The sequence below is a fragment of the Microcebus murinus genome, chromosome 1 (assembly GCF_040939455.1).
Source record: "Microcebus murinus isolate Inina chromosome 1, M.murinus_Inina_mat1.0, whole genome shotgun sequence".
NCBI classification, from domain to species: domain Eukaryota; kingdom Metazoa; phylum Chordata; class Mammalia; order Primates; family Cheirogaleidae; genus Microcebus; species Microcebus murinus.
In genome coordinates this window covers 154,434,327-154,458,951 of record NC_134104.1, presented here as the reverse complement: position 1 = coordinate 154,458,951, position 24,625 = coordinate 154,434,327, and the positions used below count along the sequence as shown (strand labels likewise).

At 42.4% G+C, this 24,625-nt stretch overlaps 1 protein-coding gene across 4 annotated transcripts in view; it reads right to left on the bottom strand.

The window, feature by feature from the left end:
• The window catches only part of ARIH2 (ariadne RBR E3 ubiquitin protein ligase 2), a 55,950-nt gene extending 39,992 nt beyond the window's left edge, over positions 1-15,958 (bottom strand). The window contains exons 1-4 of one of the 4 annotated variants that reach the window (XM_076007504.1): positions 15,795-15,958; positions 12,993-13,056; positions 11,134-11,179; positions 9,182-9,534 (exon numbers count right to left, since the gene is read on the bottom strand). In XM_076007504.1, coding sequence (XP_075863619.1) covers positions 9,182-9,436 — 255 coding nt within the window. In that variant the 5' untranslated portion in view covers positions 9,437-9,534; positions 11,134-11,179; positions 12,993-13,056; positions 15,795-15,958. Of the gene's footprint in view, positions 1-9,181; positions 9,535-11,133; positions 11,180-12,992; positions 13,057-15,794 lie in introns of those variants that run through there. The other 3 variants (XM_076007497.1, XM_076007510.1, XM_076007516.1) reach the window with 3 other exon arrangements.
• Positions 15,959-24,625: the final 8,667 nt, after the last annotated feature.

Genomic DNA, 24,625 nt, shown 5'->3' with positions numbered 1-24,625 from the left:
CAGACCAAAAGCTAAAGAAAATTAAGGGGGTGCCTCAATAACAAGGACTCCAAAATCAAATAAGTACTTCATTAAGCAGTGCTGTTAACACAGATACAAGACCAAACACTGCAGTCAACCAGAAATAGAAGAACAAATAGGCTATCGATAATCCCCTGTATCGTTTGTCTGTCTGGCCCCATTCAAAATTCATTTTGTGTTATTTTTACTTTTCTTATTGGTGGGCCCCAGGAGAAGGGCACCAGAGACTCTAGGTGAAGACAAAATAATCCAAAGTACACGATTCTATATCACATGCACACTCAGAGGCACCAATCAGCAATATGTTGCCCAGAACTTTCCTCAATGTGGCCCCTACCCTACAACAAAATTCTGAGAATGTGTTTTAAGGAACCAAAGCAAACACCATCCCCATTGCTCCGCTCTTGCCCCACCTCTACCATGACCAAGTAATGTTTGTTTCAACACTCACGTGCCAGGCACTTTACAGGTCTTATTATCATGTTTAATCCTGTGAAGGGGCATTATTATTTTATAGACGAGGAAACTAAAGCTTAGAGATGTTGAGGTACTTATCCGAGGTCACGTTATATTAAATGGCAGAAATGGGACTGAAATATAATCATCTGACCACTAGCCCAAGCTCTGGACAAAGCCCAACAGACACAAAAGTCACATCCAGGCAGACACTCACAGAAATATAACCAGTCCTCCAACAAATGTAATATGTAAGTACTCACTTAATTGTCCAACAAGAAAAGCTCAAATAAATAATGGTTCAAGAACAAGATGGTATATACAGAATTTAAAGTAATTTATGAGGACAAAGTAATAACAGAAATAACAAGAAAAATGCAGAATATATAAATGCATGTATACAATGATTACTAGACTGTAATGTCCACCAGAGCTAGCTCGCTCTCTCGCTCGCTCGCGCTCTCTCTCTCTCAGAGATGGGGTCTTGCTCTGGCATCCAGACTGGAGCACAGTAGTACAATCATGGCTCACTGCAGCCTCAATTTCCTGAGTTCAAGCAATCCTCCTGCCTCAGCCTCCCAAGTACCTGGGACTAAAGGCGCGTGCCACCACGCCCAGCTTGTAGTAACATCTTGAAAATAAAATTTATGTATAAATTCAAGACTAGAATACATGGGGTAGAGAGGAGGGGATGGGTAAATTCACACACTAATGGGTACGGTGTGCGATGTCTGGGGGTTGGGCACACTTGTAGCTCCGACTCAGGCTGTGCAAAGGCAATATATGTAACCAAAGCATTTATACCACTGTAATATTCTGAAATTTAAAAGACCAGAACACGAATACCAAATCCCCCTTGATTACACATGGTTTACATGGTTTCTAAGGTAGAGAGAAAGCATAATAGGAAGACTAGAATGAAAGCTGGCCTTGAATCTCACGAAGACCTTCTTTTCTGGAAGGTAGTAAGCATGTTGGGTGTGGTGCCAGATACACAGTGATGACAATAACCTTTTTAAGCTGGCAAGACAGCAACAACTTTGCAATAGTTGTACTTATGCAATCAATTCTCAATGTCACTCTAGACATTTCTCATCTCCCTTTTAAAAATGAATTTATACATCAGTAAAACACACATCAGACTTCCAGACTAAAGCACTGTGAAATAATGTCAACACACTCATTAGCACCCAACTATCTAAAACACAAGAATTTAATCTAGATTCTACATAGATACAAGCATGTAAAGAAACCTGACGTCAAATCACAAAATAGTAATCTATGGCTGCTCAGCACACAACACTCAGTGTTCCTAGGTCAATTCTGAAGATACTTTCCCATGAGTAGTAACAGTAACAATAACAAATTACTTGGTTAATTAATGACTATGTAAATAAATAAAAAAGAAATGGTCTTAAAATTCAGCTATACTAGGATAAAAAGTCAATTTAATAATAGAAATTAAAGTCTTTACCAGATATTATACACATACCTGGTGCCACTTAAAAGAAAGGCTAAAGATGAGGTATTTTGTTAAAAACATCAATTGATCATGTTACAAGTAAAAAAAGCAAAGAAACCAGGTAGTTTTGAACACATAAAGACTTTTGCATTTAGAAGCCCTGAAAACTTATAATTAATCTACAAAGGAAAAAAAAAATCCACAGAAGAATCTTAAAGAGATTTTCTAGCCACATTTTTCTGAAGAGCAAACACTAGATTTTAAAATAAATTCAAGCAAGAGGGTGGTAGAACACTGTTCTAGGAAACATGTTCCCAGCTTTACTGAAGTTAATGCAACAATTCATAAAGCAAGAACTGCAGTAAAAACACACATAACAATTGGTTTATTTCTCCAATCCTATCTGGAGAACACCAAGCTTGAAAAGTGAGCAATGTAGTTCACTATGCCACCCATATGTTGAAGAAGTTTTAAAAATCTAGTCCTTTCCTCTAATAGTAAAAACACTTTGGGCTGCATTTATGATTCTCCATATCTTATTCCCTTTTACCAATATATCTTAAGTCTCTCATTGCAGCTCAGAAGGTAACCTTCCCACTCTCATGCTCACTGCCCCCCCGCGGGCCCCCCCCCACCCGCCAAATCTGAACTCCTATAACCTGTACTACCCCTTCTACCCCACCTTCAAGGTCCTCTTGCCTCGACACAAAGCTCAGATAGTTCACTATAGTTCCTGGACTAGATCTAGCCCAAAATGGCCCATTTCTTCTTCCTCCTGAAGCAACTGGATGGGGCACTGAACATTATCTTCTCCTGTCCACACCCCTAACATGATGCTGAGAAGAGCACAAAAGGAGAGAGACACTTCTGACCCATCATCATCACAAGTCTAAATAAAGGGCTTAACTATAGCCAAGTCATGACCCTGCCTGGGCTATCTGGGGTTCGACCAAGGCTAAGCCTCTTCCTGAGCAGCTTCAACCTGTCAGCAAATGCCTCAAGAGTTCCAGGAACTATATTAATAGGATTCATTCAGTAATCGACAAAATTCTTAGCTAACTACTGCCCATTTTGCAATACAAATATCAATTACGGACCGGGCATGGTGGCTCACACCTGTAATCCTAGCACTCTGGGAGGCTGAGGCAGGCAGATCACTCAAGGTCAGGAGTTTGAAACTAGCCTGAGCAAGAGCAAGACCCCATCTCTACTAAAAATAGAAAGAAATTAATTGGCCAACTAAAAATATAGGAAAAATTAGCCAGGCATGGTGGCGCATGCCTTAGTCCTAGCTACTCAGGAGGCTGAGGCAGGAGGATCTCTTGAGCCCAGGAATTTGAGGTTGCTGTGAACTAGACTGATGCCACGGCACCCTAGCCCAGGCAACAGAGTGAGACTCTGTCCCAATAAATCAATAAACCGAGTACCAATTATTACAAGAAAGGACCTCTTTCATCTGTAACAATAAAATAATCTTTGCATAAGTTTCATATAAAAAATATTGTGTAAAAAAGGTAACTTTGTTTTCTTTAAAGACGCATACATGGATCTCTAAAAATACTCATCAGAGATTTTCCCCCCTCCTACAACACAACACCTCACTGGGCAGTCTTCATCTCCCTTGACTATCCCATTTGTGTAGGATGATGGTTCATTTTTTTTTTTTTTTTGAGACAGAGTCTGGCTTTATTGCCCAGGCTAGAGTGAGTGCCGTGGCATCAGCCTAGCTCACAGCAACCTCACACTCCTAGGCTCAAGCAATCCTGCTGCCTCAGCCTCCCCAGTAGCTGGGACTACAGTCATGCACTACCATGCCTGGCTAATTTTTTCTATATATATTAGTTGGCCAATCAATTTCTTTCTATTTATAGTAGAGATGGGGTCTCACTCTTGCTCAGGCTGGTTTTGAACTCCTGAACTCGAGCAATCCGCCCGCCTTGGGCTCCCAGAGTGCTAGGATTACAGGCGTGAGCCACCGCGCCCAGTCGGATAATGGTTCATTTTTAAACAGTTTCTGCCGTTTGCCACTATCTGAACGCTAGCAGTTTCTCCCCAATAACAGATAAGCATTTTCTCTGCTCTCTATCTTTCAAACCTTGATCTCGTTTTCTGGGCACCCACCTTTTTCGACAATGACCTTACTTATGGACTGATTCCCAGGTAATTGGGATTTTTCTATTTAAGAGACCTAAAATCCCAAAAGGTAATAAAAGGCTAAACTTTATGTCTGGACACAAAAAAACAGGTAACACAGACATTAGCATCAGTGAAACATTTAAGCCACTCCTTAACTTACATAGTTTTATTCATAGACAGCTATTCATAAAGTTATAATTTTAAATTATGTAAATATATAATATTTTCTATGAGCCAAACTGCACCTATATCATACAAAAGAATTAAATATCTCAATATGCCACAAAATTGTGCAAACAGCACTATGACTGATGGAGACATCAGTGGTGATATGGCTGACCATCACTACTGATCCCACTTCCAGAGACATGTGCAACAGGAGGGCTAGAGCAGCTAAAGCACCAGTCAATAATACTAGGTAACTAAGCACTTGTATCATTCATTCCCATCCTCAAAAACTATTAATTACGTACTTCACCACTTTTATGCTGTAGGTCAATAAGAAAAAGAGAAGAGGGAAGGGTTTTGGGGGGAGGGGGGGAAATGGGCATTTATTGAAACCTTAAAATCTGTACCCCCATAATATGCCAAAATAAAAAAAAAATTAAAAAATAAAAAAAAATTTAAAAAAAAGAGGGGAGGGGAGGGGAGGGGAGGGGAGGGAAGTGGAGGGGAGGGGAGGGGAGGGGAGGGGAGGGGAGGGAGGGAGGGAGGGGGGAAGGAAGGAAGGGAAGGAAGGGAAGGAAGGGAAGGAAGGGAAGGAAGGGAAGGAAGGGAAGGAAGGGAAGGAAGGGAAGGAAGGGAAGGAAGCAAGGAAGGAAGGAAGGAAGGAAGGAAGGAAGGAAGGAAGGAAGGAAGGAAGGAAGGAAGGAAGGAAGGAAGGAAATGAAATTCTATTAATTACAAAAATAAAAACAATGTCAGCTTTTACCAAGCCTGGAAGAGAAACATTATATAGGATTCCTTCTTCTTTACTCTCCTTCTGTGGTCAAGTTCCTGAACCATTTAAAACATGGACACCACCAAGTCCATTTATGTATGGCCAAGGCACCAAAAGAGCCACGATCTTTGCTGCCTAGCCCCAAGGGGAAAAAAAGAAGGGTGTTAACATGCTCCTCAGAGAAGTCTAGGAAAAGAAAAAAATTAATCTGTCCTCTACTACCATCTAAATTTTTGTTGACTATTTTCCTCTTTGCCCTATTTTTTTAATCCTTTCCTTCTGTTTTAACTTTCTTCGATCTCTTTTTATTCCCTCATCTCTGTTCTAAGTTCTTTTTGCTCTTCTCTTCTTGGTCTTGAAAGCCAGAATAATGCCCTTGCACAACAACAGAAAAGGATGTATAGCAAGGACTAGGAAATCTAGCTCACACCAAAAGCAGCAGCTACTGTCACCAAGAATCAACAAAATCCCCAAGTATCTAAGATATGATTCAATACCTACAGTGGATGAAATACTGTGACTGTAATGATGGAGAACATAAGGTACAGTTACTGCCTTCCAGTAAATATGCTCTAGGGGCTCTCAAGGAGAATTGCTCAGGGAAAGGACAAGCTAGACTCTCAAGGAGCCCTGTGGGCACCTAGAAGGTGAGGAGGTGAAGAAAGACTTTCCAGGAAACTGGCCATATGTCAGCCTAATAAGAAAGAGATGGGCACAGTGGCTAGCACCTATAATCCCAGCTACTTGGGACGCTGAGACAGGAGGACTGCTTGAGGCCAGGAGTTCGAGACCAGCCTAGGCAATATGAGGAGACCACTGTCCTAAAAAATGAAAAAAAAAAAAAAAAATTGAAAAACCAAACCAAACAAAACACACAAACAAACAAAACAGAAAAAAAGTGAAAAAAATCAGCCAGGCGTGGTGATGGCAAGTACCTGTAGTCCCAGCTACTTGGAGGGAAGGAGCTACGATGAGGATCATTCCAGCCCAGGAGTTTGAAGCTGCAGTGAACTATAATAATGCCACTGCACTCCAGCTTGGGCAACAGAGTGAGCCCTGTTCTCTTAAAAAGGAAGAAAGTGATAAATATTGTTATGCATATTTTACCAAAATTAAAAAAAAAAGGAAAAATGGGTGCTTGAGCCCCTCCGCTGTCTCTAGCCAGGCAAAAAAGCAAGCACAGAGGTCTTGATAAACTGAGGATTATTGTGCATAGACAAGAACATCCTAATGACCTTGGTCAACTGATACTGTCCAGTGTATATCCACATACCAGACAATTTCTTTTCTAATTTTAAACAACAACATTGTATATAATCTGACAGTATGATAAAGAAAAAGAAACTAGTTGACCATCAAAGGAGAGAAATGCATAGTGAGAAGGAAGAAAACTAATGACTCTTTTCTACCAGAGAAATACTCTCTGGAGGCAGAAGCTTTGCTACAGCTATGGTGCAGAAATCCTAAACCCAGAGGATTCATGGGTCCCCATTCTTCAGAGTTTTCTGCTGAGCACAAAAGACGAAGTCTACAATCACTTCCAGGAATAAGTAAAAAAAGCAAAAACCCCAAAACTTGAGCTTTTAGCTTCCAACCAGGTGCTAATAAACCAATTGCTAACACTCAGGTATCTAAAACCAAAGTATTAGCCTCTGCTGACCATGTGGGGGGAAAAATACCTAAACTAGTAGACAAAGCAACTTTAATAGAAATCATAAATAACATACATTTCAGGTACACACCTAGGGAAAAAAAAATCATACATGACAGACCTTAGTTATTTCCATTTAAATACTGACAAGAAAATTTATTCAATTGAGGCCAGGCGTGGTGACTCACAACTGTAATCCTAGCACTCTGGGAGGCTGAGGTGGGAGGATTGTTTGAGCTCAGGAGTTAAGACCTGCCTGAGCAAAAGCGAGACCCCCATCTCTACTAAAAATAGAAAAAATTAGCCGTGTGCAGTGGGGTGTACCTGTAGTCCCAGCTACTTGGAAGGCTGAGGCAAGAGGATCACTTGAGGCCTGCAGAAGTTTGAGGTTGCTGTGAGCTAGGCTGACACCACAGCACTCTAGCCCGGTCAACAGAGCTAAACTCTGTCTCAAAAAAAAAAAAAAAAAAAAAGAAAAGAAAAATTAGCCAGATGTTGTGGCGTGCCTGTAGTCCCAGCTACTCGAGAGGCTGAGGCAAGAGGATCACTTGAGCCCAGGAGTTTGAGGTTGCAGTGAGCTATGATGACATCAGTGCACTCTACCTGGGGTGACAGACCAAACCTCTGTCTAAAAAAAAAAATTTATTTGATTGAAATCATGCCAATGTGTCCTTTTAACCTTCATTTTGATCACACAGGGAAACCCATGTAACAGTTCATTGAAGGAAGATCAGCAGTAACAGTAAAGTAAGAGAAATGTTTCCACTTTCACATAATGGCCAATGTTAGAGAAGGAAACATGCTGGGATACTGTCTGACCATAAAAATATAAACAGTGAGGAAAATAATTGGTCTGAAGTACAAGACATTCAAAGGTATGCTTTAGTTTAAGTGTCAAAAAATAAGATCCTAGGCTGGGTACGGTGACTCATGCACTTTGGGAGGCTGAGACGGGAGGATCACATGAGCCTAGGAGTTTGAGAGCAGCCTAGGCAACATAGTGAGACCCTATCTCTACAAAAAAATAACATTAAAAAATTAGCCATGTGTGAGGCAGGAGGACTGCTTGAGCCCAGGAGTTTGAGGCTGCAGTGAGCTATGATAACATCACTGCACTACAGCCTGGGTGACAGAACAAGACCCTATCTCTTTAAAAAAAGAGAGAGAGGCCAGGGCGCGGTAGCTCACAGCTGTAATCCTAGCACTCTGGGAGGCCAAGGCGGGTGGATCACTCGAGGTCAGGAGTTCGAAACCAGGCTGAGCAAGAGCGAGACCTGTCTCTACTATAAATAGAAAGAAATTGATTGGCCAACTAACATATAGAGAAAAAATTAGCCGGGCATGGCGGCGCATGCCTGTATTCCCAGCTACTCAGGAGGCTGAGGCAGTAGGATTGCTTGAGCACAGGAGTATGAGGTTGCTGTGAGCTAGGCTGACACCATGGCACTCACTCTAGCTTGGGCAACAAAGTGAGACTCTGTCTCAAAAACAAAAACAAAAAAAAAAAAAAAGAGAGGCCGGGCGCTGTGGCTCACGCCTGTAATCCTAGCTCTTGGGAGGCCGAGGCGGGCGGATTGCTCAAGGTCAGGAGTTCAAAACCAGCCTGAGCAAGAGCCAGACCCCGTCTCTACTATAAATAGAAAGAAATTAATTGGCCAACTGATATATATATAAAAAATTAGCCGGGCATGGTGGCGCATGCCTGTAGTCCCAGCTACCCGGGAGGCTGAGGCAGAAGGATCACTCGAGCCCAGGAGTTTGAGGTTGCTGTGAGCTAGGCTGACGCCACGGCACTCACTCTAGCCTGGGCAACAAAGTGAGACTCTGTCTCAAAAAAAAAAAAAAAAAAAAAAAAAGAGAGAGAGATTCTTGCAGAAATAATCAACTTTTTCATTCTTTAAAATTTTTCATGCTATCATTATACTAAACATTTATGTTTCCAAAATTTTTTTCATAAGTTACTAACACCCTCAAATCCATGAAATTCAAGCCATGAGAACTTCATTTATTCTTCGAGTTATTACTAAAATCTCTTTCAACATTAGGCATTAGCCATCAATATATGAAGCACAGGAGTTCATTAGCTCTAATGCACTGATTATTCAGGGCAAACCAGGGGAATCTGGATACTCTCAAGAAATTTATCAGGCACTCAAACACAGTTGTGTACAATATGTGATTCTGATGCTTATTGTATCTACTTCATCAAATTTCTTACTCACTTTCTGAAACAGTGCAAAGCTGTACAATGCTACTACTACGTACTTCTGGTTTGTCTTTCTTGAATCCACCCCACTTCTCCTTTATAATTCTTAGTAACTTGGGAATCTGAGGACTTTATATATATACATATTGGAAAACAAAGTAAATGTAATAAAATGTTCAAATGATGTAATATACACTTAAATATGGCTTCAAGGTACAAGATCATTCAGTCTGGAGAAGACAATAATTAATAACAGCTCATCCTTAGATTTAACTGGGGGATTACAATGGCATTTACAATACTGCTCACCTTTAGGACAGAGGCTAAGCTGGTCATGTGCTCGTTGAGGGCACTCTCGGACTCCTTGTAAGTCAAGCAGGTGAACTGGTACTCCTCGGGATCAAAGGCATCCGCCCCTTGCTGCTCCACATCGCTGGCTACTCCCACATAATAGTCCTCTATGTCCCCAGGGTCCTCGTCCTCTTCCTCCTCCTCTTCCTCACAATTTGGGTCATAGTCCTCTTCATTGCTGTCAGACCCCTGGCTATTCATGTCCACGGACATCTTAGCATCCAGCCAAGTTGCAGATCAGGAAAGCAGTTGCTTTTTCCCCCTCCCCCCAAACTTTACCGCTTTCTCAAATGCATTAGTATTTTTGTCTTCTAAAGAAGGAAAAAAAAAAGTGTTACTTTTTCCCCCATGAGAAATTGTAACAGAAACTATTCAATAATCAAAATAGCACAGGCCTGGCCCTACCCTCACTATGACCTATTCCAACTCTGTTCTTATACTGGGAATCTCAACACTATTGCCATGGCCCAGGTTTATCAAAGAGAAACACTTCCCTGGAGAGGCAGAAGCAGCTGATGATGGCAACTTCACATTAAGTGTCTAGAAGGAAAGGGCAAGGCCAGTTGCTCCATGTCAGGGAGTAAAATTCCAATGGATTTGTCCTTCCTGCCAGAGTCCTTAAGCCAGAAGCACATCCCCACAGCCAGCTGCTCATTGGGGAGGCAACCTAGAGCTTTAACTGTCAAAGTTTAAAATTTTACTAATCATGCCTCCTAGTGACACAGACAACAGATAAATAGGAACACAGCTCCTTCCCTCCATAATATGTAGGAAAAAAAAAAACACTGTTTTACAGACATCACTCTTAGATGTCAGGAAAGTAAGTGCATAGTTAGTAAAAAAAAAATAAAAAAATAAAAACCACATAGCCCTTCAACATACTCCTCTTGTCTGCAAAGTTAACTGATTTTGCAGTTTTTTTGTTTTTTTTTAGTCTTTCCAACCTGTATTTGTATGATTTATCTTGGGGTCATAAATACATTTGTATCTACTTAACTAAATTCTTAGTCTGGGATCTTTATTCCAGTTTATTGCAACACATTTTGTATTCTAGTTGTTTTTTTTTTTTTTTTTAGCGTTATTTACTTATTTATTTTATTTTGGCATATTATGGGGGTACAGATTTTAAGGTTTCAATAAATGCCCTTTCTCCCCCTCCCCCCACAACTCTGAGTCTCCAGCATGACCATCCCCCAGATGGTGCACATCTCACTCATTATGTATGTATATACTCACCCCCCTCCCCCCTCCCACCTGCCCAGTACCCTATTACTGTAGTACCTATGTGTCCACTTAGGTGCTGCTCAGTTAATACCAGTTTGCTGGTGAGTATATGTGGTGCTTGTTTTTCCATTCTTGGGATACTTCACTTAGTAGTATGGGTTCCAGCTCTAACCAGGAAAATATAAGATGTGCTATATCACCGTTGTTTCTTAGAGCTGAATATGATTTTGCAGTTTTAAAGAATTCTACTGGGCTGGGCACGGTGGCTCAATGCCTATAATCCTAGCACTCTGGGAGGCAGAGGCAAGTGGATTGTTTGAGCTCAGGAGTTCGAGATCAGCCTGAGCAAGAGTGAGACCCCATCTCTACTAAATATAGAAAGAAATTAGCTGGACAACTAAAAATACACATAGAAAAAATTAGCCGGGCATGGTGGCACATGCTGTAGTCCTAGCTACTCAGGAGGCTGAGGCAGTAGGATCACTTGAGCCCAGGAGGTGGAGGTTGCTGTGAGCTAGGCTGATGCCACTGCACTCTAGCCTGGGCAACAAAGTGAGACTCTGTCTCAAAAAAAACAAAACAAACAAAAAAAAACCAAGAATTCTACTAAACCTTTAAAAAGGGTACTTAGAGGCAAAGAAACCAACCCAAGAATGAAGGAAAACTACAGACCAGAATCTACTTACGGTGAAGAAACAAGAATTTAAATTGATCTAAAGACATGGACACAGCCTGATGCAAAAAAAAAAAAAAAAAAGAAAAAAAAGAAAGAAAATAAATGTTAAATATTAAAATTTAAAAAATTAAAGTGAAAAAATATTTATATAAAAGAAAAAAGATGAAAAAAAATAAAAAAACACAATTGAATCAGCTATTAAAAAATCCTTACAGAGCCAAATATTAGTTACATATACATGAAAAAAGAACAACATTAGCTGAAAAAAACAAAAGTCACAAATTACAATTTCAGCTCAAAAAAGATTTGGCAAATACCCATTAACTTTTATACACAAGTACTATAATAAAGTGATGATTTTCAAGGAATAGTATCAATTAGCAATTTAAATCTAAAAATTAATAGGTCCTTAAAATGCAAGAGCATTTGGATTCAACAGTATATAAACAATTTACATAAACATCTGGATTAAATACAAAAGTAAATATAAAGTATATATTAAAAAATCTCTCTAAAAACAAAGAAAAAAACATATTCTAAATCAAAGAATGAATGTGTACTAGCCAGGCATAGTGGTGTGCACCTATAATCCCCACTACTGCGAAGGCTGATAGAGGAGGATCCCTTGAGGCCAAAGTTTAAGACCAGCCTGGGCAACATAGTGACACCCCATCTCAATAAAAAACAAAAAAAAAGAAAAAGAATGAAGGAAGGAAGGAATGTGTACTGAATATGTAACCAGTCTAAAGGACTAGAGTCACTTTTTGGCCAGGTATGGTAGCATATGCCTGTAATCCCAGCACTTTGGGAGGCCGAGGCAGGAGGATCACTTAGGCCAGGAGTCAGACACAAGCCTAAGCGACATAGCAAGATCCACTTCCACAAAAAAACCAACCAACCAAAAAACTTTAAAAATTAGCCAAGCCTGGGCCAGATGTAGTGGCTTACACCTGTAATCCTAGCACTCTAGGAGGACAAGGGGGTAGGATTGCTTGAGCTCAGGAGTTTAAGACCATCCTAGCAAGAGCAAGACTCCCATCTCTACTAAAAAATAGAAAAATTATTCAGCATCATGTATGCACCTATAGTCCCAGCTACTCAGGAGGCTGAGGCAGGAGGATCACTTGAGCCCAGGAGTTTGAGGTTGCAGTGAGCTATGATCACACCACTGCGCTCTAGCAAGTGTTACCAAGATTTTGTCGCAAAAAAAAAGCCAAGACTGGTGGTATATGCCTGCATTCCTAGCTACTCAGAAGACTGGGGCAAGAGGATTGTCTGAGCCCAGGAATTTAAGGTTATAGTGAACTATGATCACTGCACTCCAGCCTGGGCAACAGAGCTAGACCTTGTCTCAAAAGTCACTTTTTGGCCAGGCGCAGTGGCTCATGCCTATAATCCTAGCACTCTGGGAGGCCAAGGTAGGTGGATCGCTCAAGGTCAGGAGTTCGAAACCAACCTGAACAAGAACGAGACCCTGTCTCTACTAAAAATAGAAAGAAATTAACATGCCTGTAGTCCCAGCTACTAGGGAGGCTGAGGCAGAAGGACTGCTTGAGCCCAGGAGTTTGAGGTTGTTATGAGGTAGGCTGACGCCACGGCACTCTACCCCGGGGAACAGAGTAAGACTCTGTCTCAAAAAAAAAAAAAAAGTCACTTTTTAATGATATTATAAAAATAATCAATAAATCTGAGTTAATACATAACTCTACTCAAATTTTTTAAAAAAATCATATTATAGGGCAGCAAAATAATGTCTGCAGTTTGACTTTCAACAAATTGTTTTGTATGGTAGAACTACCTAATCACAACTAAACTTAACTACAGTATTTTTTCTTTAGGAGAAAAAATTAGTCTTGAAATTAAAAATACCTGTACTTCCTGAAGATCTTTCAGCCAGATGTCACCCAAATATTCTATGTCATATGATTTCCATCTAAAATGAAAAGAGAGAATTATATTTTTAAAACTGGTAACCTGCTTTTGCAAATCTATGTTTTAAAAAGCTAAGAAATTTAAAAAGAAAAGAGACCAGAGTAATTATTAAAAGAAGGTATTCAAAGTAAATAGCAATAATTTAATCCGGAGTACTAATGATGGAAACGGATGCCAAATTTCCCTCCCCCAGTATGAAATCCCACCTCCTTACTCCAATGCTCCTTTCAGATTCCCTATATTAATTATCTACCACAATTTCAATCCTAAATGTTATATAGAGGTTGACAAAGCAGTTGTAACCAACTTAAAACTGAACTTTTACTATAAGTCACATCTAACACAGAATATTGCTAATATTTCAGATCTGACTTTACTCATGAAAAAGTTATTTTCAAATAAAAATGTCCCCAAAAGCATGCAGACCAGGCAGTATTAACATCCATCTCTCACCTCTTTTCTGACATACTCCAGGGCCATCTGGCTTTCCCAAAGAAACAGATCCCACTATCCAAGACTAATAAGTACTACCTGCTTACTCAATTAGAAATTTTATTGTCTACTTTAGGATTTCTTGGACAACCAGAGCTTATAATTTCCAAAGAAATACTTCAAACACAGACAGGCAAATAGAAATTAAATGAGAAACAAAGTCCGAACAATGACTGTGGAAGACTATTTACAAAATAATGAAAGAATAATTGATTTGTTTTAAACCTTTCTCTTTCATCTGTATTTTTACATAAGATACTGCTTATTGGGCAAATAGAATCTATGAATATTGCTCTCATTTACAAAAAATCACTACGAATAATCTCTCTAATTTCAGGTCAGACTCATTCTTATTTAATTCACAACCCTATAAAGTGGGGCTGTTACCGCCTTATAACAATGAAGAAACTACAATTCATAAAGGTTAAGTAACTTGCCCAGGATCATACAACTGGCAACCGCTGGAACTTGGCATCAGCCTTGCACTGGACTCATGGTCTATACTCATAATCATCCAACACCTTCCCAGAGAGTCTGATACTGTCAACAAAACTACCAAAAGACCCTCCAAATTTACACCAACAAAAGAGCATGCTTTCCAAATTCTCTGATTTCTCCTCAGGATCTGGGCTTAGAAGTTAGCCATAGGATTTTCACCAACCAAATATTCAAGAAGTATGGAAACTCCAGCCCCCCCCCCAAAAAAAGAGAACTTCATTTCATTCATACTAACTGTTCTAGGACCAGATTTAAATAAAAACTTAAATTTTAATCTTTTCAAAGTTAAATATCTATATTCTTCTTGAAAAAGTACCGATCTCATTCAAAAGAGCCAGTATGCTACTTCCTTAATAACAGAATTGCCCACGCCTGTAATTCTAGCACTCTGGGAGGCTAAGGCGGGTGGATTGTTTGAGCTCAGGAGTTCAAATCCAGCCTGAGCAAGAGTGAGACACCATCTCTACTAAAAATAGAAAGAAATTAGCTGAACAACTAAAAATATATAGAAAACATTAGCCGGGCATGGTGGCACATGCCTGCAGTCCCAGCTACTTAGGAGGCTGAGGAAAGAGGATCGCTTGAGCCCAGGAGTTGGAGGTTGCTGTGAGCTAGGCTGACGCCACGAGACACTCTAGCCCGGCTGACAAAGTGAGACTCTGCCTAAAAAGAAAACAGAATTGATGGCAACACTTTGATTTCCTCTGAGACATTAAATATTATCTCTAAATCCCAGACCGAAATGGAGTAACAGAAATTATTTTTCCCCACAGCCAAAGTCACGTGTTCAAAAGACCTGACACCCAATCCTGGGCTTGCTCACCAGGCCTGACCACACAAGGAACACATATTTTGGAGAGTTTGACTAAATTCACTCCAGATATGATATTTAGCAGTGAATGGTTATTTACTAACTACATCTCCAAAGAACACTACCTGGCACAAAAATATGGATCAGCAACTTAGTTTCAAAATCCTACAATCTACATTTGTCTTGTTTAATACGGTAACCACTAAACACATGCGGTTATTTAAATTTAATTAAGCTTAAAAATAAAGTGAAACTTAAAATTTGGTTCCTCAATAGGAGTAGCCACATGTCAAATGGTTAATGGCCACATGTGATACCATAATGAACAGCAAAGGTACAGAACATGTCGCTATGACAGAAAGTTCTACGGGACAGAGTAACAATACTACAGCAAAGTTATCCAAGAACAAGGTTGCCTGTCCATTGCGTCGGTCGAGGCGGCAGCGCAGTGCCTTGGGCCGCATGTCCCTTCAAAGCGCCGCGGTCGCTGGGATACCCGCGCGGACGTGAAGTCCACGAGCTGAAGACACCCTTCACAGGCGGGCGTTAACAAATCGCGCGGGTGGCGCTGCGAGAGCCTCAAAAATGACTCGAGTGGGGATCCCAGAAGCGCCGCGTTTCCCCGGCGCGCCGGGCGGGGAGGGCCCAGATGTTCGGCGCCGGTCAGTCAGAGGCGCTGGCCTCCGACCTCTCTTCAAGCTGAGAAGACAGTGGCAGAAAAGGCAGAGACACACCGGGCGCCCGCCTGCCCGGGCTGTAGCCTCCGGCCGCCTCTCCGCCAACGGTGGGGAACACTAGGCCGTGTACGGGCGGCGGGGAGCGCCCGGCCTCGAAGGCGACGCGAAGGCGGAGCCCCAGCCCGGCCGGGGAAGCGCGCGGGGAGGCCCCCCCACTGGCCCGCCAGGGTAAACAAGGCCGAACTCGCGCGACACACTTACCGGGAGTCGCGGCCCAGCGGCCGCTGAGCCCGGGCGGGCCAGAGTAGGTCAAGCCGGGCCAGAGGGGTCAGATTGGAACGCGGCGGCGGCGGAGGCGGCGGGCGACGCCGGTGGAGCCCGCGCTGCTTCCTCCGGCGGAGTAGTCCCCGCACCTCCGGAAGTGTTTGGCTCAGTGGCGTCACTTCCGCCCCGGGGTCGACCCGCGGTCGTCCGGTTGGAACAGGCTACTGGTTACAATGCCCAGTTGGCACCGCCTCTTTGCAATCTGACGCTGAGAGCATGAGTCTAACCCGAGTACCGCCGCTTCCGAAGGCAGCGGAAAGGGTGGTCTAGGGGGTCGACTTGTGAAGGGGTGGTCAAGGCATCTTCTCCCGAATCCGCCTATCAGCGTCACCCGCGAGGTTTTTCTGTTTTGTTTTGTTTGTTTTAAGAGACCATATCTCACTGTGTTGCCCAGGCTGGAGTGCAGTGGGTATTCACAGTCACGATCATTTCGCAATACAGTCTCAGACTCCTGGGCTCAAGCCATCCGCCTGCGTCGCCTCCCGAGTAGCTAGGACTACAGGCGCTTCCGCCTGGGCGCCCCAGTGGCCCTGATATTTTTAACCATCGCATTTCTTACCCTTTTCTCTATTCACTGTTTGTACTCCAACGCCTGCTTGGAGAAGACATCCTGGCGTAGTCGGTGGAGTGGCTAAAGGACCATTATTTCCCAGTTCCGATCTGGTCTGAGGGGAGCTGGGGCGGAAATTTCTGCCTACGCTCCGAGGCGGTCGCTGGGTGCCCCCCCGGAGCTGCCACTATACCAGGCTTTCGCTTCCTGCTGCTGCCTCTTTCACTGACTGCCCAGTTCTCCAGTTTACACTCAAGATCGCATCGTTCTCGGCTGGGCGCAGTGGCTCACGCCTGTAATCCTAGCACTCTTGGGAGGCCGAGGTGGAGAATCCCTTGAGGTCAGGAGTTCGAGACCAGCCTGAGCGAGAGTGAGACCCACCCCCCTTCTCTACTAAAAATAGAAAAAATGACCCAGGCGTAGTGGCGCATCCCTGTAGTCTCAAGCTACTCGTGAGGCTGAAGTGGGAGGATCACTTGAGCCCAGGAGTTTGAAGTTGCTATGAACTGGGCTGATCCCATGGCACCCTATCCTGAGCAACAGTGCGAGACTGTCTCAAAAATAATAATAGTGGCCGGGCGCTGTGGCTCACGCCTGTAATCCTAGCTCTTGGGAGGCCGAGGCGGGCGGATTGCTCAAGGTCAGGAGTACAAAACCAGCCTGAGCAAGAGTGAGACCCCCGTCTCTACTATAAATACAAAGAAATTAATTGGCCAACTGATATATATATAAAAAATTAGCCGGGCATGGTGGCGCATGCCTGTAGTCCCAGCTACCCGGGAGGCTGAGGCAGAAGGATCACTCGAGCCCAGGAGTTTGAGGTTGCTGTGAGCTAGGCTGACGCCACGGCACTCACTCTAGCCTGGGCAACAAAGTGAGACTCTGTCTCAAAAAAAAAAAAAAAAAATAATAATAATAATAATAGTAATAATAAGCTTGCATCATTCTATTTTGTTTTGTTTTGGGGGGACAGAGTCTCGCTCTATTGCCCAGTCTAGAGAGTCTGCCATGGCGTCAGCCTAGCTCACAGCAACCTCAAAGTCCTTGGCTCAAGCGATCCTCCCGCCTCAGCCTCCTTAGTAGCTGAGACTACAGGCTTGAGCCACCATGCCAGGCCAAGCTTGCATCTTAACTTTCTTGCTGCAGTTTCTTTTTTACAACATAAGAATTGTCATCATGACTTCCAGTTACCTTCTAGGTATTGTGAATAGAGTTCCTATAGGTTGCTGCCACCGCAGTGGAAACACCAGTGTGAAGTCAGTTACCGTAAGGGAGCCTCCAGGACTGTGCAAGTCTATAGATTACAAACCAAATCGTGGCTGGGCACGGTGGCTCACGCCTGTAATCCTAGCACTCTGTGAGGCCGAGGCGGCGGATTGCCCGAGGTCAGGAGTTCGAAACCAGCCTGAGCAAGAGCGAGACCTGTCTGTCTCTACTATAAATAGAAAGAAATTAATTGGCCAACTAATATATATAGAAAAAATGAGCCGGGCATGGTGGCACATGCCTGTATTCCCAGCTACTCAGGAGGCTAAGGCAGGAGGATTGCTTGAGCCCATGAGTTTGAGGTTGCTGTGAGCTAGGCTGACACCACGGCACTCACTCTAGCCTGGGCAACAGAGCGAGACTCTGTCTCAAAAAACAAAAACAAACAAACAAAAAACACCAAACCAAATCGTTTCAGCGCAGACTCAAGTTGTATATATACTGACATTTATGATACCTATCCATGGCCAGGGGCGGTGAGTCACGCCTGTAATCCTAGCTTTCTGGGAGGCCCAGGCAGGAGGATTGCTTGAGCTGAGGAGTTGGAGATTAGCCTGAGCATGAGACCCCATCACTACCAAAAAGAAAGGGGTGGGGGACCTGGCCAGGTGTTGTGGTGTGCACCTGTAATCCCAGCTATCCGGTCCCGAGGCTGAGGCACAAGGATCCCTTAGAGCTCAGGATTTTGAGGTTACGGTGAGCTGCAATGACCCCCCCCAACTCTACCCAGAGCCACAGAGTGACACTGCTTCAACAAAAGCAAACAAGGCAACTGAGCACCTCTGAGCAACTGAGCAACTGAGCTCTCTTTTGTTCTTGCAAGAAATAGATGATTTTCAGCTTTCAATTTAACTCAGATCATGTATTTAAATCAGGTGCAACCAATGCTTAAAAAAAATTAATTTGAAGTGAAAATTAACAGTATTGAGTGAATAACATATTGTAGGGTTATGAATATTGTATATTAGCTATGTAAAAGTCTATTAATACTATAATCCAGTGTACTTGTTTCATTTCTTTTTTTTTTTTTGAGACAGAGTCTCACTCTGTTGCCTGAGCTAGAGTGCTGTGGCTTCAGCCTAGCTCACAGCAACCTCAAACTCCTGGGCTCAGGCAATCCTGCCTCAGCCTCCCAAGTATCTGGGACTACAGCATGCACCACCATGCCCAGCTAATTTTTTCTACATATTTTAAGTTGTCCAGCTAATTTCTTTTGATTTTTTGGTAGAGACAGGGTCTCACTCTTGCTCAGGCTGATCTCCATATCCTGAGCTCAAACGATCCGCACTCCCAGAGTGCTAGGATTACAGGCTGTTTCATTTCTTTTGACAGACCATATACCTTCAAATTATGATGATATTAGCAAAGGACCCAAAATATATTTTATGCAAATGAAATCATCTCAATTAGAAGTTTCTCACTTTGGGTTACTGGTAACAAATCCACTCCGGTGAATAGAATGGAAACATTCAGTCTTTTTATAGAATTCTTGCATTTGTAAAATACAGAATCACACATCAAGCACATGAATGCATGTACAGTTTATTGAAATCCTATGTATTATCCTTTTCTTTGTTCACTTGTCTGTCTTTTCTCCACTAAAGTTGGGTTTTTTAAGGGCACAGATCCACCTTGTTTTCAGTATTACACTTAAATATTTGGGCTGATGATAACAGTATTATTTTTAGCTACTGGCAATTTCTCCCTAGGAAATAAATATTTAAGTATTGGTTGGGCGCGGTGGCTCATGCCTGTAATCCTAGCACTTTGGGAGGCCTAGGCAGGTGGATTGCTCGAGGTCAGGAGTTCAAAACCAGCCTGAGCAAGAGTGAGACCCCGTCTCTACTATAAATAGGAATAAATTAATTAGCCAACTAATATATATAGAAAAAATTAGCCGGGCATGGTGGCGCATGCCTGTAGTCCCAGCTACTCAGGAGGCTGAGGCAGAAGGATTGCTTGAGCCCAGGAGTTTGAGGTTGCTGTGAGCTAGGCTGATGCCATGGCACTCACTCTAGCCTGGGCAACAAAGCGAGACTCTGTCTCAAAAAAAAAAAAAAAAAAAAGTATTAATCTGGCTGGGTGTGGTGGCTCATGCCTGTAATTAGCACTTTGGAAGGCCGAGGCAGGAGGATGGTCTGAGCAAGAGTGAGACTCTGTCTCTACAAAAAATAGAAAAACTAGCTGGGTATGGTGGCATGCCCTGTAGTCCCAGCTACTTGGGAGGGTGAGGCAGGAGGATGGCTTGAGCCCAGGAGTTTGAGGTTGCAGTGAGATATGATGATGCTACCGCACTTTAGCTGGGGCAACAGAGGAAGATTCTGTCTCTAAATTAATCAATTAATTAAATAAGCCAAAAAATTAAGACTATGCATAAAAATATGTGCACATATATGTGCTTTAGAACACTGGTTCTAATAGGAAAAAGTTTGCAGCATCCCAAATGTCCAAAAGTAAGGGCTCTGTTAAATTATGATAAAACATACAATGAAGGAAACCATTAAAAATCAGGCTGAACTAGGCATCTATTGACAAGGGAAAGGTATTTGTGATATAGTCAAGTGATAAGAATAGGATATGGGCTGGGTACAGTTGCTAACAGCTATAATCCTAGGACTTTGGAAGGCCAAGCCAGGAGGATCATTTGAGGCCGGGAGTTTGAGACCAACCTGGGCAACATAGCAAGACCCGATCTCTATATAAAAAAAAATAGGGGCCGGGCGCGGTGGCTCACGCCTGTAATCCTAGCACTTTGGGAGGCCGAGGCGGCGGATCGCTCAAGGTCAGGAGTTCGAAACCAGCCTGAGCGAGACCCCGTCTCTACCAAAAATAGAAAGAAATTAATTGACCAACTAAAAATATATATACAAAAAATTAGCCGGGCATGGTGGCTCGTGCCTGTAGTCCCAGCTACTCGGGAGGCTGAGGCAGTAGGATCGCTGAGCCCAGGAGATTGAGGTTGCTGTGAGCCAGGCTGACGCCATGGCACTCACTCTAGCCTGGGCAATAAAGTGAGACTCTGTCTCAAAAAAAAAAAAAAAAATAGGAAAAAAAGTAGGTGTGCATGGTATCACACACCTGTAGTCAGTCTCAGCTACTCAGGAGACTGAGGCAGGAAGATCACTTGAGCATGAGAGTTTGAGGTTGCAGTGAGCTATGATGATTCCACTGCACTGTAGCCCAGGTGAAAGAGCAAGACTCTATCTTGCAAAAAAAAAAAAAAAAAGGAAAAAGAAAGAATATGAAACCATATATGTACATTTCATTTTCAAAATACAAAAGCATAAAATATAAATAAATATAAAATCTCTCATGGTTTCCTTGCTACAGGAATCCAGACAGGTCACAGTAGGAATGGTTTATTTCAGCTCTACAATGTCTGGGACCTAGCTAGAGTACTCAAAGCCTGGGGACTGGAATCATAGTAAAGGGTATTTACTCACATGTGTGATAGTTGATGGTAGCTGGGGGCCTAGCAGGGGCTGTTTGCCAGAACACAAGCATAACCCCTCCATGTGCCCTGTACTTCCTGGTAACACTGTGGCTGGGTTCCAAGGGAAAATGTCTTATGAGGGAGACAGCCAGTTAGAAGCCATATTTCCCTTTATGACCTAGCCTTCAAAGTCACACAATATTACTGCTACCACATTTTACTGATTGAAGCAGTTATAAAGGTCCCCTGAGGTTCAAGGGGAAGGATTGCAACTCCATACTCAATGGAGTTGTTTCTTACAACATCTCATTGTAAGAAAAGCATGTGACATGAGATATATGTTGGCATGGCCATCTTTGGAAAATGTCTGTCATATAGCACATATTACATATATCTATATGTATCTTACCTTATTCATATTTGCCTTTGTCAATTTTAATTACAAAACTAATATACTGATAACATAAAACTTATAAAAAATTAATACACCTTGGGAGGCTGAGGCAGGAGAATCACTTGAGCCTAGGAGTTCAAGACCAGCCTGAGCAACATAGTGAGCCCTTATCTCTACAAAAAATAAAATAATTAGCTGGGCATGTAGTCCCAGCTTCTTGGAAGACTGAGGCAGGAGTATCACTTGAGCCAAGGAGTCTGAGGTTGCAGTGAGCTAAGATGATGGTACTGCACTCTAGCTGGCAACAGAATGAAACCCTGACTCAAAAAATTAAAATTAAAAAAAAATTAAAACTACTGATAGCAGCCTGTGAATATTCCCATTAACTCCCTGCAATTCTCTTTTCTCCTATCTAGGGTTGTTGCTGACGTCCAGAGTTTGGGACACATCCTTCCAGGACCCTTTCTATGCATCCATATGCAGTACATACCTATATTTACAGCTATGCACTCACACATTTACAAAAATCTTTTTTCATTAATAATATTGGTTGGGGCCAGGCGCGGTGGCTCACACCTATAATCCTAACTCTCTGGGAGGCCGAGGTGGGCGGATTGCTCGAGGTCAGGAGTTCGAAACTAGCCTGAGCAAGAGGGAGACCCTGTCTCTACTATATATAGAAAGAAATTAATTGGCCAACTAATATATATACAGGAAAAATTAATAATAAAATTAGCCAGGCATGGTGGCCCATGCCTGTAGTCCCAGCTACTCGGGAGGCTGAGGCAGCAGGATTGCTTGAGCCCAGGAGTTTGAGGTTGCTGTGAGCTAGGCTGACGCCATGGCACTCACTCTAGCCTGGGCAACAAAGCGAGACTCTGTCTCAAAAAAATAAATAAATAAATAAAAATAATGAGTGCAATGAGCATCATCTGGGGGATGGACACGCTTGAAGCTCTGACTCTGGGGGAAAAGGGGGAGAAAGGCAACACATACAACCTAAACATTTGTACCCCCATAATATGCTGAAATAAAAAAAACCAAAATTATATTTAGAATAGGTTTTTACTAATGAAAATAAGGTTTAAGATTTTGTGTGTGTGTGTGTGTGTGTAGCTGTAGATATAGATATGAATGTTGATGCATTGAAAGGGTCCTGAAGAGACATGTATAAAATGCTAATATTTTATATTCTTATCTTTTAGGTTGGGCTCTTTAATCCATTCAGATTCTGTGTTTGAGGCACGCATGGTGGCATATGCCTGTAGTCCCAGCTACTCAGGAGGCTGAGGCAGGAGGAATACTTGAGGCTAGGAGTTCAAGACCAGCCTGGGCAACATAGCAAGACCCAGTCTCTAAAAAAGCAAAAAAAACCCCAAAACACTGAGGAGCACTGATTTTTTAAGATTAGCTTAAGGGTAGTACTAATAGGCTCAATATTAAGTCTTTGCATCCAAAGAATATATCTTTTTTTTTTTTTTTTTTTTTTTTTTTTTTTTTTTTTTTTGAGACAGAGTCTCACTTTGTTGTCCAGGCTAGAGTGAGTGCCATGGCGTCAGCCTAGCTCACAGCAACCTCAAACTCCTGGGCTCAAGCGATCCTCCTGCCTCAGCCTCCCGAGTAGCTGGGACTACAGGCATGCGCCACCATGCCCGGCTAATTTTTATATATATATATCAGTTGGCCAATTAATTTGTTTCTATTTATAGTAGAGACGGGGTCTCGCTCTTGCTCAGGCTGGTTTTGAACTCCTGACCTTGAGCAATCCGCCCGCCTCGGCCTCCCAAGAGCTAGGATTACAGGCGTGAGCCACAGCGCCCGGCCTCAAAGAATATATCTTTATATTTATTTTGTGGTTTTTTAAAATGCATTTGAGGCCAGGTGTGGTGGCTCACGCCTACAATCCTAGCACTCTGGGAGGCCAAGGTGGGCGGATCACTCAAGGTCTAGAGTTCGAAACCAGCCTGAGCAAGAGTTAGACCCCATCTCTACTAAAAATAGAAAGAAATTAATTGGCCAACTAAAAATATATATAGAAAAAAATTATCCAGGCATGGTGGCACATGCCTGTAGTCCCAGCCACTCGGGAGGCTGAGGCAGGAGGATTGCTTGAGCCCAGGAGTTTGAGGTTGCTGTGAGCTAGGCTGACGCCATGGCACTCTAGTCCAGGCAATGGAGTGAGACTCTGTCTCAAAAAAATAAATAAGTAAATAAAATAAAATGCATTTGAAATTTTATTTTTATTTATTTATTTATTTAAAGACAAGAGTCTTGCTCTGTTGCCCTGGGTAGAGTACAGTGGTGTCATCATAGATCACTGCAACCTCAAACTCTTGGGCTCAAGTGATCCTCTTTTTTTTTTTTTTTTTTGAGACAGTCTCACTCTGTTGTCTGGGCCAGAGTGCCGTGGTGTCAGCCTAGCTCACAGCAACCTCAAACTCCTGGGCTCAATCAATACTTCTGCCTCAGCCTCCTGAGTAGCTGGGACTACAGGCATGTGCCACCATGCCTGGCTAAATTTATATATATTTATATATATATATATATATTTTTTAGTTGTCCAGCTAATTTCTTTATATTTTTTTAGTAGAAACTGGATGTCACTCTTTTTTTAATTTAATTATTATTATTATTTTTTTTAAGACTAGTCAAGTGCAGTAGTGAGGAGGGGGAAAGTAGTAGAACAAGGAGTTCAATCTGTAACTGACTGTGAACAATCACATGAGATAACTCACTACCTTCAGACCAGCCTAGGTGTCACTCTTGCTCAGGCTGGTTTCGAACTCCTGACCTCGAGCGATCCTCCCATCTCGGCCTCCCAGAGTGCTAGGATTACAGACGTGAATCACCAAGCCTGGCTCCTCTGAACTTTTTAACTTGAAAAATTTCAAATATACAGAAAAGATGAAAGAATAATAATACTGGATACTATCCACCTAGAGTCAATGGGTTTTTAATGGTTTGTCATATACGTTTTATTACTCTCCTCAGGGAAGGGATACAAGTACCAGCTATAATCCAATCTCTCTCCTTTCCTTTATATACTAACTCCTTAAAAGAGTTGTTATTAGTTTTCTCCAGTTTTTCTCTGCCTAGTCTCTCTAGAGCCTGCTTTAGTCTAGCTT